A 15,048-nucleotide genomic window follows, 5' to 3' on the forward strand; every position below is an offset into this window, starting at 1 on the left:
GTGTTATGTGAGAGGAAAAAGAGTGTCTCTCTATCCACTTTATCCATCCCTTGCATAATCTTGTATGTCTCAATCATGTGCCCCCTCAGGCGCTTCTTTTTCAGGCAGAAGAGCCCCAAATGCTGTAGCCTTTCCTCATAAGGGAGATGCCATAGCCCAGTAATCATTTTGGTTGCTCTCTTCTGCACTTTTTCTGTTTCCACTATATCCTTTTTGAGATGTGGCGTACAAAAAAGGGTGACCAAATTAATCAGGGAGTTAGAAAACCTTCTCTAGAAGGAGAGGTTAAAGAATCTGAAGGTTTTTAGTTCGGAAAAAAGACAACTAAAGGAGAAATGTGACAAAAGGCTTATCAAATCATGTGTAGTGTGGAAAAAGTAGAAATAATTATTTTCGTCCTTCTCATATTGCAACTTGGACTCAAGAAACGATAGCGATTTACAATAGGTTCAGAACAAACAAAAGACAGCACTGGCCATCAGCCTGATGAATAACCAAAGCCAGGAAAAGAAAAATTAGCAGGCTTGCACCTCTGCTAGTTCACTTGAAACTCTCAGGGCTTTTGACATCATCTACATTGATATCTCGTACAATGATAACCTTCTAGCCTAGCCTTACTCAATGTTTGTTCCCTGCCATACCATTTTGGATGGTCCACATATTGAAAGTACCACTGGAAGTAACTGGTTGGCAACCTTCAGTCTCAAAAGACTATGGTATAAGCCTACAGCACCCAGTATTCCCAGGCGGTCTCCCATCCAAGTACTAACCAGGCCTGACCCTGCTTAGCTTCCAAGATCAGACAAGATTGGGCATGATCTCCAGTTACTTCTGAACTGGGAGGCTGGACATGATGCAACAAGCACTGGTAAGAGGCTCAAGGCTGATGGGAAGGCTTTTTCAAGTATGCGAAAAGCACATGCTGGAGCTCTTCGCACTGAGCCTCCTGCTGCTGTTTGTGGAGTTGCATACCTGGACTTGTTGCCAGGTGGCAGGGGTCTGGTGGGTCCTGCATGTACCGCTGGACACCACTTCAAGTATGAATACCACTGGTTGAGAAACACTGTTCCAGCCCAGCTGTCTGGGGGGTGGGGAGTGGGAGGACTGTGCTTCAGTTATCTAGAATGTTTATGTACTATTTTTCAACCAAAAGGTTCACAAAGTGGTTTAACATGGTTAAACAAATGAATAAAAGTATCCCTGTTCCAAAAAGGCTCACACTCTAATAAAACAATGGCATAACAGCCATGAGAAAAGATGCTAGGCTGGGGTGAAGAGGGACAGTTGCTCACCTGCTGCAAAATAAGGGAAGAGCACCATGTTCAAAGGTAGCTCCTTGCTCAGTTAGCAAGGGTAACCACACAGTTCCTACATGGATGGCTGGTTCCAGAAGGCGGTGCTGAGCAGGTCCAGGCCATTTAGTATCAACATAAAACTGCTCAGTGGGACTAACTAGGGATCTGGAGTGCAGTGTCATCAATACACAGGCAACACTCAACTCTATTTCTCAATTTCATCTAACTCAGGTGATCCTATGGATGTGCTGAGCTGCTATCTGAGAATGGAATCAACATGCGGTGAAGTGGGTAGGAACATGAGATGGCTTTCTCTGTGGTGATGTCCTATCTCTGGAAAGCTTTCCGTAGGGAGGCTTATGGGTACAGAGTCCCATATCTTGTCAGTACCAGATGATGGACCTTTTAACTGGATTTTTTTCCTGACTCAGATTTTAAAATGATCAAGGCACGTCCTTTCTCCAATTAGCTTAGAGCAGTGGTCCCCAAATATTTTAGCATTGGACCACCTAAAAGAAGTTTCACTTTACCATCTGCTCAAGCCATTATGGCTATAATGGTGATTGGGCAGCAGTGCTCCCCTCATCCCCAAGTAGCAGGTTGTTGAACCCTTGAAGCACACAGACTAATCTACCCTATCAGTTTTACAAACCGCCCAAAAATGGGAACTGCTGGCCTGGAGGAATGTTTTATAGATATGTATGCATTATAAGACCTGATACTTCAAGGTCTCTTGCAAATGCATAAATAACTATTCACATGGATTCTAGAGAACAGTGTGGTGGTGCAGATAGCATACTGTGTTTGGACCAGGTATATTGACAGTTCCTAAGGTGTCCTGAAAAGTTTGAACAGAAATATGAGATAAAAGAACGTATTAAAAATGTTACTAGGAATTGGCACAGTTGAATTTCATATCATATCACATTCTTTCGGAATCAGTGCTGAACAGGTCACTGCTGATCCATCCATGAAGGCAGTTCCAGTCTTCAAAGAGGCAACTCTGAGCCTTCTTCTATGGGAAGAGGCAGAAGGGAGGCAGAAGCATTTTATAGCTGTTAGCTCTTCGGAACTGCTATCACAAACAAGTCCACAGAGAACTGTATAAAGCACAAGAACACACATGAACAGACAGCTTTGCAAAATACATACCTTTCAGGAAAAAATCTTCTAATTTATCCTTAAAGGGCTGGAGATGTTCTTCCGGCGAGTCTCTGAAAACCACTTTCATCTGTTTTTCACAAACTGCAAGAAGAAGTTCAGTGTTGGAGTTTTAAAAAATCATTTTACACTGACTGAAATAACACTGAAATATTCTCACTTAATGGATATTTCATACTGCATTCTTCTCGGAGAAACACATAAGTGTATGAATACTTGGCTTTCACCAGAACTGTAGAGGTTATTATATACCTTTTGAATTTTTGGGAGAAAAAAAAAATCATTTCAATACATTGTATTGGCAACCTTCATTTCTTGTAAAAAAGATGTAGTTTTAAGGATAACAATTCTGCTGACCTGCATAAACTGTGCCATTAACTAAAAGGCTAGAAAAAGATACTTTCTTTTTTAAAAAAAAATGCTTTGTTCAACAGGGAATATTTGAAATGCTTCATATTTGGCATTAACAACCCCATGCTCTGAAGAGAAAAAAAAAAAAACTCACACATTAGCCACCCCCAAACAAGTCCTCATCACCGACATGAAGTGCCCCACTGAAAGATACTATAACACCCAACAATGTTCATGATAGACATGGCAGAGGACAGCTTAGTGAAATCATCCAAATGGCTCAAGAAATGCTGAAAAGGCATTCTGAAGAATTTTGGAATTATGATTTCATTGCCTTTGTGATAATTGAGCCCTGCAAAACTCTGCATACTTAGGGCCCAATCCCCTTAAATTTTCCAGTGCCCATGCAAATGTGTCAATGGGGCATGCACTGCATCCTGTGGCAGGGAAGCAATCACAGAGACCTCCTCAAGGTTTGTTGTTGTTGGCAACCTTCAGTCTCGAAAGACTCTGGTATCACGCTGTGAAAGGTGGTTCTGGAACACCGTCTAGTGTGGCTGAAAAGGCCAATTCGGGAGTGACAATCCCTTCCACACTGGGAGCAAGTGCAGTCTGTCCCTGGTCTGTCTCCCTGGCTATGGGCCTTCCTTCTTTGCCTCTTAGCCTCAGACTGTTGGCCAAGTGTCTCTTCAGACTGGAAAAGGCCATGCTGCACAGCCTGCCTCCAAGCGGGCCGCTCAGAGGCCAGGGTTTCCCACTTGTTGAGGTCCACTCCTAAGGCCTTCAGATTCCTCTTGCAGATGTCCTTGTATTGCATCCTCAGGGTAGGGGAATCCTCAAGGTAGGGTATCCTCAAGGTAGGGGAACATTTATTCCCTTACCTCAAGGCTACTTTGTGGGTACAACAGTGCTGGGAAGTTGGATAGGACTGGGCCCTTAGGAAGTCTCACTGAACTCAGAGGAACAAGATCTGAATACACATCTTAAGAGCAGAGTATAAGCTTTTCTAGATGATTTCTAACTAAGTGGTAATTGATTCCTTTCTTATTTACAGCCTGACCCCTTGGTACTGCACAGATATACAGGTGGCACACATTACCCACAGGTTTGGAACCCACAGATTTGATCATCATATTGGGAAGAACTTCTGAGGGCTGGGGAGGAATCCCTAGCCATCAAAAGATCCTCTGATTGGGTCTGGAGGGGCCCCAAATCCACAGATTCAATCACCAGGAAGACTAGGAAAATAAGCACATAGGAGGAGATAAAGACAGCTCCATTTGAAATACTGGATGCGCGGTGCACATTATTATTCAATAAATTTATGTTTGAGAAATGGCAATAAGGAGAGGTGGAGTATAGAGATAAGAAATACAATTAAACAAGAAGGTGCAAGAGTAATTTGGTAGGCTATAATGATAGTGATTTAAAATGATGCGTTAATCCTTATTTGCACCTAATGGGAATGCTTTCATACCATATTGTAAATCCCCATTCAGCCCTGTGAGCTGAAAAAAAATGGAAGAGAAGCCAGAACTGGTTTCTGGTGAGTCAGTGATAATCCAGTTAATATTTATTTTAATTAGTTCTAATGCATGTGAAAAGTATCTAGATAATGGTAGATAAAGAGTCTATCACTAGTTACCTAGAGCTTTAGATTGTAATGTGAGAAAGAACATAAAGAGAGTGATGATGCCTGGATAAGAGCTTTAAATGTGTGTAACTTAATACGTTTCACAGTTGTGAGTATGATTTTTAGTGAACAACTCCCTATACTCATTATTACCTATAATTACCTAGGGGAATACTACAGCTCCACACTGTAGCTGTTTTTGAAAATGAAGGGGATTGTTCACAGTTTGTGAATCAGAAGATCTAATAATGCCATCCCATGGGATAGTCAGTCCAAATCTTCCAGACAGACTTTTTAAAAATTGCCATTCCATGCGCTCTGTATAGTGTCTGGGGGAGATTATTTAATGAGGAAACCAGTGTAATTATTCAACAAGAGTCATACGTGGTGTTGCACTTTTAACTTTCTATTTTAAAAAAATGTTTTTCCCCCTCATTCTAGTTGCTCTTTCTAAGTTATTAAAGTGTGCTGAAGGGGAAAATGCATGAGCCTTAAGGGAGAATAAGCAAAAGAAGCTCATAATAAGTGCTGTCCTGTGTGGTGACTCATCAATAAAGCACAAGAGCTCTCAAACTGGGGACTAGCAGTAGCCTTTACTCCCTGCGTTACAGTGGAGGCTTGCAAACAGGGGACCTGTTGGCTTGTTCTCTGCTGAACTCCAATATCTGCATTCTGTGTACTGGGAGGTGGTACCTCAGCTTTCAGCTCACCAGGGTGACTCAAACACTCATTAGCATCCCCACAGACTCTACAAAGATCAAATAGCTTTTTAGAACAAGCTGACACTCATGTGAACACTAAGCCAGTGTTTCTCAAACTGTGGGTCGGGACCAACTAGCTGGATCATGAGCCAATTTCAGGTGGGTCCCCATTCATTTCAATATTTTATTTTTAATATATTAGACTTGATGCTACCATGGTATGTGACTGCATTTGGGGAAATGTTACAGACCTGTACTTTTAACAAGCAACTATGTATATTCTTTTAACAATGATAGTAAATGGGAGTTAATCCCGGGTAGGGATTGCAGCCTACGATTGTTAAAAATTTTCCTGCTTGATGACATCACTTCTGGCCGTGATATCACTTCCGGTGGGTCCTGACAGATTCTCATTCTAAAAAGTGGGTCCTTATGCTAAGTGTGAGAACCACTACACTAAGCTATTTGACACCTGCTAGACCATTTGTTTAAATGGCTCACTAGTCCTGACTCTTATCAACTTTGGATTCATTAACAATAATGTTACTAAGGACCCATTCCTATTCAATTTAACAGCACTGATGCAACCTCAATATGGCCCCGAGATAAGGGAACAAATGTTACCTTGAGGAAGCCTCCATTACTGCTCTCCAACCACAGGGTGCTATGCACTCCCTTTTGGTACAGATGTATCAGTGCTGAAAAATTGGATAGAAAATGGGTCCTAAGATTATTACATAAAGATAACTTGAAAGTAAGAAAGCATCACATCTCATGGATGTGAATGATTCTACATTCTGGATTCTACATTCTGGAGAATGTAGAGGAGTAGCTGTGGTAGAAGGAGAGGACTTTTCTATCCAAGATGTAATCTTTGTGCTTGACATCACTTTCTTCTAACATCAGCATAATCCTATACCACATGCCAGGATACACAAGCTTTACCCACTACATAATCTCAATTCCTCTTTTCAAGTACATAATTACAGTTTATTTTCATGATCCAGGTATTTTAGTTCCCTCTCCCATCACCTAGGTTCTCCTAGATACACTCTGAAACTAAAAGGCCAGGCCAGCCTGAACTACACTGACCCTTAAGTTGTTCAAGCATTGAAAGTATATGCACACAAACAGACACAGCTCTTATAGGTCATATGGGGCTCGCAATCCCTGAACGCCGAGCTGCGGCAAACTCCAATCACAGTGGAATGTAGACTGGAGGTAATAGTGATCATAGATCCTTCCAACAGAACTGTGGGGGACTGGGCAAAAAAGTAATTTTGGAACAAAAAAGAGGAGGTCAGTGCTAAAAATAAAGGCTTGTATTCTAAGGGTGCAATCCTAACCACTGAGTTAGGCTAGCACAAGTCACTTGTGCCAACTTTAGAGCTGCGCCGGCCTCCCTGTGCTGGATTCAGGCCCGGCAGGATAAGTTTGCGAAAGCTGAGCTCAGCCGACACAGGGGTCTGAGGGGGCGTGTGGAGGAGGCGTTTCAGGACAGGGGGAGGGCAGGCAGTGGGAGTTCCCAGCGATGGGTGGGGAGTGGGAGGCGGGGTCAGAATCCAATGGTTATGCCAGATCCTGACCCCATTCCCAGGTGTGCAGAGCAGCTTCTGGCTGCTCCGTTCTGCTCGAATTTGCGCCACCTCCTGCGATGGTGCAGATCCAAGAAGACCCATTGAGGCCAGTGCAGTGCGACATGGAGTAAGGGGAAAGTTTTCCACTTGCCTTAGGTTGCGCAGATTCTGGCCCCAAACCTGTGCTGGATACAGCTCAGGCCTGCTGGCCTGCCTGTTCCAGTGGAATTCAGAAGTGGGCTGTAAGTTCCTCTTCCTATTTGTAGAAGAGGGGAGTAATTTTTGCTGATCTCCCCATAACTCTGAAGATATCTGGGTTTATACAGTCCTGTTCTGGTAGGGTCCCCTGACTTCCTGGAGCAGGTTTTAGGTGGGCACAGAGGATTGCTGTGCCACAGAAGGGGTGGGGAAGTTCACTTGGGCAAGTTTCCTTTGCTCATTCTCTTTAGGATACATCCAGTGTTTCAAACAAATCTATGAAACATTCCTGGCAGGTTTACAAGCTGGTGCAGAAAAACTCCAATCAGAACATGTAATGCGTGTGGACCACCAAGAAATATTTAAGAAAAACCTCCCAACCGTTTAAAGTTTAAAATAGCTCTTCTTAAAATAAATAAAACAACAAAATTCCGGTATTGTACAAAATGGATCTTCCTGCCATCTGGCTCTGGAAAAAAAAAAAAGCATTCCAAGTGCAAAGTTTGCATCCTTACGATGGAATATCATTCATTAAAAATAAACTTTAATGAAGAGTATACACTTCCAGTTGTCAAGGCCTGCATTTGAAAGAGGCAGTTTCTTAATGGTTGATTTGGCAGCCACCTACACTGGCAGCAGAGCTGTAAGAAAATAGGAGAGGAGCTATATCATGAGCAATTGCAGGTTTTTTTTTTTGGGGGGGGGGGAGAAAGGCTCCAGCCTTTCTGACTTACCCAAGAACCTAAAAACAGAATAAACAAACGCTGCAACTTACAAATCATATACGGTTTACAAGGAAATTAAAGACAAAGTACTGTACGAAGAAATAAAATTAAAAGTTCATATTTCAAGTTCAGCTGTTGTTGATGTGAGTTTTAAGCCTTAAGTATGTACCACAAGCAGCACAAAACCTATAATCCAACATGTCCTGGTGGGAAGATCATGGTTCTGTCAAAAAAAGGCTGTTAAAAAGGTACAACACACAATCCTTTAGTGGCAACTAAAGGTAGCTTTGTGTTTTTGTTTCTTCCCTAGGATTCAGAAGGATCTGTCACACAGCATAATGGAATTTACTGCAATTTTTAAACTTGACCATTGAGAATCCAGAATAATGCAGCAAAGGTATTCATATTCATACTTGCACTCTAACAGTCTGATCTTATTGCAGTAGCTTAGGAGGAGCATATCATAAATTCAGGCATAATTTGCAACAGCGCAAAGGCTGTGTATGCTGATGGAAAGGCCAGAGTCATCCCATTGGCACCAGTGGATAGAGCAATGCCCAATGGAGCTGGTAAGTCCACTCTAGTGGTGGGGTAAGGGTGAGAAAGAGGTGAAACAAGCTCAAGCTGGTGGAGGGCAGCGAATAGAGGTGGGGGTTACTGGGGCAGACCCCCAGCAGCTGAAATTCCCCTGAGGGATGCAGCAGAAGTCATTCAGGCACCACTGCATTGGCATGTAGGGAACTTTAGGAAGGATTGGGCTGTAAGACATAGAATAAGTTCATAACAGACTCTGGAGCAAGCAGACACCTTGTCTAACTTCACTGCTTGGAGAAGCTAGCTTTGTTTCATGCACTGGAGCAGCGGACTCCATCAATGCTGCTGCATCTGCACTGGGGAAAAAAATTTCATCCTAGAGGTATAGTTCAAGGAACCAGAAGAGCCTTAACAGAGATGTAAAATTGCTGCTAGCACTCAGTTCACGAGCCACTCGAACCTCCCAGTTTAGTCCCATACACTTAATGAAATGGGACTTAATGGAAAAAAAAATTCACTCAAGGTTTGCCTGGCAAAACATTGCGTAGGACAGTGTTTCCTAAACTGTGCGTCGGGACTGGCCTGTGGGTTGTGAGTTGATTTTTGGTAGGTCACAAAATACTGAATGAAATTTAATTTTAAAAAGCATTCATTTAATGTTTGCCTGGCAAAACATTGTCTAAGACAGTGTTTCCCAAACTGTGGGTCGGGACCCATCAGTCAGTTGTGATCAAGTGTGAACCCAGTTTCAGTCTTTTGTCTGGCCTGGAAGTCCCTAACTGCACATCTTGCCACCAGCATTCTGGGTACCCTGGCATGACTGTAAAAAGATTTGGGGGAACAGTCCCTGAACTTCATTTCTATGAAGAATGTAGCAAATGTCTTCACACACATATCATATGTAAGGTCTCTAGCAACCTTGGGAACACAGGACCCCTATTATTAATTAAACAGCATTAATTATTATTATTACTAAATAGAATTATTCTTTCTACATCACTTTTTTTAGTCTAGTAATGCTATATGGGTCATGATAAATTGTTATTTCAAAAAGTGAGCCCTGGTGCTAAAATGTTTGAGAAGCACTGGCCTAGAAAGACTTTTAAAAGGCTATCAGGGCAGACATGCCAAGCAGTTTAGCCCACCTGCCTTGTGGAGGATGCTGCTTTCAAGCCTCTACTTGTGTGAAAGCAGGGGACAGGAGTAGGTTTGTAATCCAGTGAGCAACACATGTTCAGTGTAAAAGTGTGTGCTCATACTTGTCCTGGTCAGTTTTATCGAGAAGAGGGGTGGTTGTTTTGTTTAAACTGCAGATAAGGCAGGTTCCAAAGGAGACTGGATTCTTAAAAAATTCTAAAGGCAAATGCAAATTGACTTCCTCAATGGACTCTCAGAGTGGTCTGGAAGAAAACTTTGCTTTCACTAATGACTGCTTGTGCTCCTTCCAGTCTTCTTCCTTGATAATGAAATGTACTGTAGTAAACAGTCATTCTTCATCCTGAGACCACAATGGAATGACGGCTAAGGGCAGATGTAAGGATTAAGAATCCAACTTGAGATGCAACCCATTTCCTCTGGAGAGAGTCAAATGACTTTAATAGGACATCACTGGAGCAAACAATGTCTGTAGACTTCTGCCAAAGCCTAGCAAGAAAGAGGGCCGGAGATCTGAAGGCAGAGACAGTGATATAATTGAGAAATGGTTTGTTTCATGATAGAAAATTGAGGGGCAGGAGAGTTGGAACAGAAAAAATAAAATATTTCTTTACCTAGCAGTAAAAAATTAGTCTGTGGAACTCCATGCCATAGGATGTTATGATGGCATCTGACCTAGATGTCTTTTAAAGGGGATTGGATAGATTTATGAAGAAAAAGCTCATCAAAGGTTACAAGTCACCATGGTGACTCTGTGTATCCTCCAGGTTTAAGAAGTAGGCTACCTCTGAATGCCAGATGCAAGGGAGTGCCAACAGAATACAAGTATCACGTTGTGTTGAGGCAATCTGGTGCGCCAATGTGAGATTCAGGAAGCTGAGCTAGATGGGCCCTTGGCTTGATCCAGCAGGGCTCTTATATTGATAAAGTCAGTTGTTTCACTACTGCAGACATTGGGTTAGTTTGCTGAGAGAAACAACATTAATATTCTGAAAACGTTTCCATATTGGCAATTAATGAGATAAAACTGGCTTGCAGTTATGGTACTTCTTAGAGCTGCTGTATAGTCTAATAACCTCCAAGAGGGCATACATATTGCTGAAAAATCTCAAGTAAAACTGAAACTGATTGCCTGCTTAGTGGACTGTTATACTTAAACTGCTGCATTAAAACAAATCCGCTCCAACAGACCTCAGCCTAAGGAATTATAGCACTGAAGGCTGCAGCTGCCTATCCTAAAGCACAGGACTGTGCCACTCCGGGAAGAGGCAGTGCTTTGGATAGATTCTGGAATCCTGATACTAGATCAAAAGTTCTAGAAGTACTGCTTTGGCACTGAAAGACAATTAGAGCTTTGGATAGGACAGGTCACTCCTTTGATCTAAAAGGCAATGAAATACCACAGGAAGGAATACATGTTAACAGTAGGAGTTAACAGCTATATACAGGGTAGCCCTTGTTATTTGTGGGGGTACCATTCCCAGAACCCAGTGGATAGGAAATCTGCGGAAGTTTGAATCAACAGATTTGGGCCACCTGGACACTCCGAAAGCAACCGGAACAAGGTTTCAGTCGTGTCCAGAGCTCATCTGAGGCACACAGAAGCCTCAGTCGGCCTCCAAATGCCACCCAGAGGGTTTTAAAGTGAACTGGTTTTCACCAAAAACTGGAAGTTCAGTTTAAAAGCCTCCAGGTGGCATGCGGAGGCCTGCAGAGCCTCAGAAAGCATCCCAGATGTGACCATAATGAGGTTCCTGTCATGTCTGGGAGGTTTTCAGTGGGGTCCAGCAGCGGGTTCAGAACTTGTGGATGATGAAATCCACATGTTCCAGATCGGTATGAATATGGAGGGTCCACTACTTCAAATTCCGAGGTCCTTGCAGATGCCTGATCTCATCTGATCTTGGAAGCTAAGCAGGGTCAGGCCTGGTTAGTACTTGGATGGGAGACTGCCTGGGAATACCGGGTGCTGTAGGCTTATACCATAGTCTTTCGAGACTGAAGGTTGCCAACCACTACTTCAAATTACACACCTGACAAAAGAGATAGCCAATACTAAGTAGTGTACACATATCAAATTCAGTAAACTGTTTTAGTATCATATGGCGACCACTTTAGGTAATCTATACCAATATATTTTCTGCATATATATTGGGTATCACACGTAAAATTAGTGTGAAAATCATCTCTTCTGCAAAACTGTTGGGTGTGGCATGCACCAAAAAGCATTCTTTACCATTCCTCCATTTACGTGTGGTTAGATATACATTGTGGTTCTCATGGTAAAGCTTAGAAATCATGACCAAAACATTCAAACATAGTTGGAACTGCTGATAATCAGTTTGCCACTCTCTAAAGATTTAATACCACGTTTGGCTGAACGGGTTTTTTTAAAAAAAACAAAAAACTCCAAACAAACTAAAATATTTACAAAGCTGAGTGTCTCTCCCTTAATGCCTGTTGGGCAATAGTCTTTTAAAACTCCACAGACACTTGTAAATCTGTCTAAAGAATCATTACATATAAACAAACCTTCATGTAAGGAGTACTGCAATGTCAATCAGGCAGAAGCTGGTATTTTTAAGTCTCATTTTTAAAGTAAATGCAAAACCAGAAATAGTTCAGTGTTGATAAGAATGAATTGCTGAACAAATGCTAAGATGTACCCAGTAGCACTTATGGGAATCATCCTGACAGTGAACCCAAGTATTTAACAGCCTGGACCCCTGTAAACCTGTCACTGATACTATCCTTCATGAGTTATGCCCCAGTGAAAGTTTCTAACAGCCACTACTGTTTGTGTATCTTCTAATGTCTGCTCAGAGTCTTGACAAGTAATACCACCACAGAATTGTTAAAGGCATGCTTATTTCATAGTCCATTTGAAATCATGGGCCTCCTGGACAGATCCATTATAATTTGGATATAAATTTAAAATAATGATGAACTTTTACAATTTGAGACAAGGTTCAGATTAAACCAAGGCATAGCAGCCATAACAAATGTTTTGTATGAATTACAGTATCATGATTGGTGTTCATCCATTTTAGAATGCTATTTACTATGAACTCATATACATTTTTTTAAAGACACCAAGAAAATAGTTTGAAATTTCATTTGGTGCTTTGAAAATCTGCAGCACTGTGGAATGGAATGACAGATTTGATACAATGCTGGCACTGTAGACCTGCATAACCTAGGAAATGTACCCAGGTTGTCTCTGGCTTGTGCATCACTGGTTACGTTGGTTGTACTGGCTGTGTGTCAACACTGGTTCTGTAGTTATTCATTTATTCTGAAATTTCATACACTGGTTGTGTATCAGCAAAAATTATGGTGCAGACATGCACCAAGGCCTCCTTGATAAGAGAACAGGGGTTTGGATGATGTATGGGTAAGGTTTAAACTCAGAGAATGAAGGGATAAAAATGACGATCTGAAAGTTTACTATTTAAACATGTATTAAATTATTAACATTATAGGAAATATAAGTATTGGTTATATTGTGTGCATTTTGTGCAGATTCAAAAATTACACAAATTCAAGGAGGGCAAGTCTGTCAAGGTTATTTGTAGCTAAACGATAGCTAAAGAGAGCCTGTATATTCAGAAACTGAATGCAACTGAATTAAGGGTACAGCAATGAAGTTGAACTATGGCCCTAATTGTGGACTTCAGACCTTTCGGCCCTACTTGTGTACTACCTGGAAGTTTCTGATTGGTCACTGTAGGAAACCAGATTATAGAGAAACCAGATGATAGAGAACCAAGAAACTAGAATACAGAACCAGGAAACCAGATGATAGAGAACCAGAATTTTAATCTGATCCAGGAAGGCTTTTCTTATGCTCAAGATAAAATAGAATAAATAAAATGAGGGTTTAAAAATAAAAAAAGACAGGCAAAGCAGAGTGGTATTAGGGCCCAATCCTATCCAACTTTCCAGTGCTGGTGTAGCCGCAATGCAGCCTTGAGAAAAGGGAGCAAATATTCCCTTACCTGGAGGAGGCCTCTATGATTGCCTCCCACAACAGGATGCAGCGCATACCCCATTGGCATGGCTGCACCAGCCCAGGAAAACTGGATAGGATTTGGCCCTTAGACATCTCTGGTTTTACAAACTATCTTAAATCCATTTCGCTGAGATGCTTCCCCAAAATAAATCAAACTAAAAGTAAAAACAAAAAAGAGCTAGCAACGTTAAATATTTTTCACACCATAGCAACATATCTAAGACTCTGGACAGTGTATTTGCTTTAAAACCACTGTTTAGATTTAGCAAGTGTTACAGCCAACAAACATACAAAAGGGGGAAATGGAGAATGTAACAATTATAAACTGAAATACCAGTAAAGAGTCTTCCATTTAAGCCATTCTTGATTTAACACTGTCTACTGTTAACTGGAAAAATGCTTACCAGCATACCAACCTCGGTACAGTGTGTATTACTGGCAATTTTATTCATGCAAGCTCTACTTGGTGTCCTGTGCTCTCTTGTGTGTGTGTGTGGATAAGAGGTGGGAAGAGGGATTTAGGAATCACTCATTCCAGTAGTGTAGATGGGGGGGCACAGTAAGTGCTTACATGGTGTATTGAGGTGCGAGCTGTACTTATTGCCTCATTCGCTCTTTGCTGTTCTGGCAAGCCACACTGTGTGGAAGATCAATCTGCTTTTTCACTACAGTTGTTCAAAAATGGTGAAAGGAAGTCTATACATGTGTCCACTGCTCATTCGACATGTTAAGGACTGGAGCAGTGGTGAAAAGCAGAAATGGTTGAAAAGTGGAACCCTGTCTTTTTTTTTTAGTTTACAAATATTGCTTCTAGTGCTTTTTCAGCTAGCAAATTGCAAATGTCTTTTTTATCTTGCAAATTCCTGCTGTCACATAAAGATTTCTGCAAATGGACTCTCATTAATGACTTTGGCGATGGGAATAGACCTGGAGCTAAAGTTGGTACACTTTCTCTCTCTCTCTCTCTCTCTCTCTCACACGCACACGCGCACACACACCCCAAAACAGTTTGAATCATCATGCCATATGCAAATCAATATGGGGGAGGGCAATTTTAGCCTTTAGAACAGCAGAGAGAGGTTGAAAGAGTGGGGCATGAGTTGAATGAGTGACTTCTGGGTATGACTGAAATATCTTGAAAGACCAGATTGTTGAAAAACGAATCGTCAGAAAGTGGGGGATACCAGTAAAGGTAATCATATTTAAAGTATAGGTCCTCACATATCCATGTGACTACTCACAAAGGGAAGGCATGCCTAAGGGTGGGACTCATTCAGTATGACTTAGGTCGCACTCCTAATATAAGAACATAAGAAAAGCATTGTTGGATTAGGCCAAAAGCCAATCTAGCTTCCTGTATCTCACGGTGGCTCCCCAGATGCCTCAGGGAACACACAAGACAACAAAAGACCTGCATCCTGGTGCCCTCCCTTGCATCTGGCTTTCTGTGGTAGCCTACTTCTAAAATCAGGAAGTTGCACATACCCATCACAGCTTGTAACCTGTGATGGACTCTTCCTCCAGAAATTTATTCAATCTCCTTTTAAGGCATCCAGGCCAGAAGCCATCACCACATCCTATGGCAAGGAGTTATACAGACTAACTTGTTGGCATCCTTCAGTCTCGGAAGGATGACTATGGTATCGTGCTCTGAATAGTGGTTCTGGAACAGAGTGTCTTCTCCAGTGCGCAAAGCCTGGGTAAAG

General features: G+C 41.8%; 1 protein-coding gene across 1 annotated transcript in view; it reads right to left on the minus strand.

Annotated features, from left to right (window-relative positions):
- FMN1 (formin 1) overlaps positions 1-15,048 on the minus strand; it is a 144,794-nt gene that overhangs the window by 32,563 nt on the left and 97,183 nt on the right. The window contains exon 14 of the mRNA XM_066612303.1: positions 2,448-2,540. Coding sequence (XP_066468400.1) covers positions 2,448-2,540 — 93 coding nt within the window. The remainder of the gene's footprint in view (positions 1-2,447; positions 2,541-15,048) is intronic.

The sequence above is a fragment of the Tiliqua scincoides genome, chromosome 1 (assembly GCF_035046505.1).
Source record: "Tiliqua scincoides isolate rTilSci1 chromosome 1, rTilSci1.hap2, whole genome shotgun sequence".
Lineage (NCBI taxonomy): Eukaryota > Metazoa > Chordata > Lepidosauria > Squamata > Scincidae > Tiliqua > Tiliqua scincoides.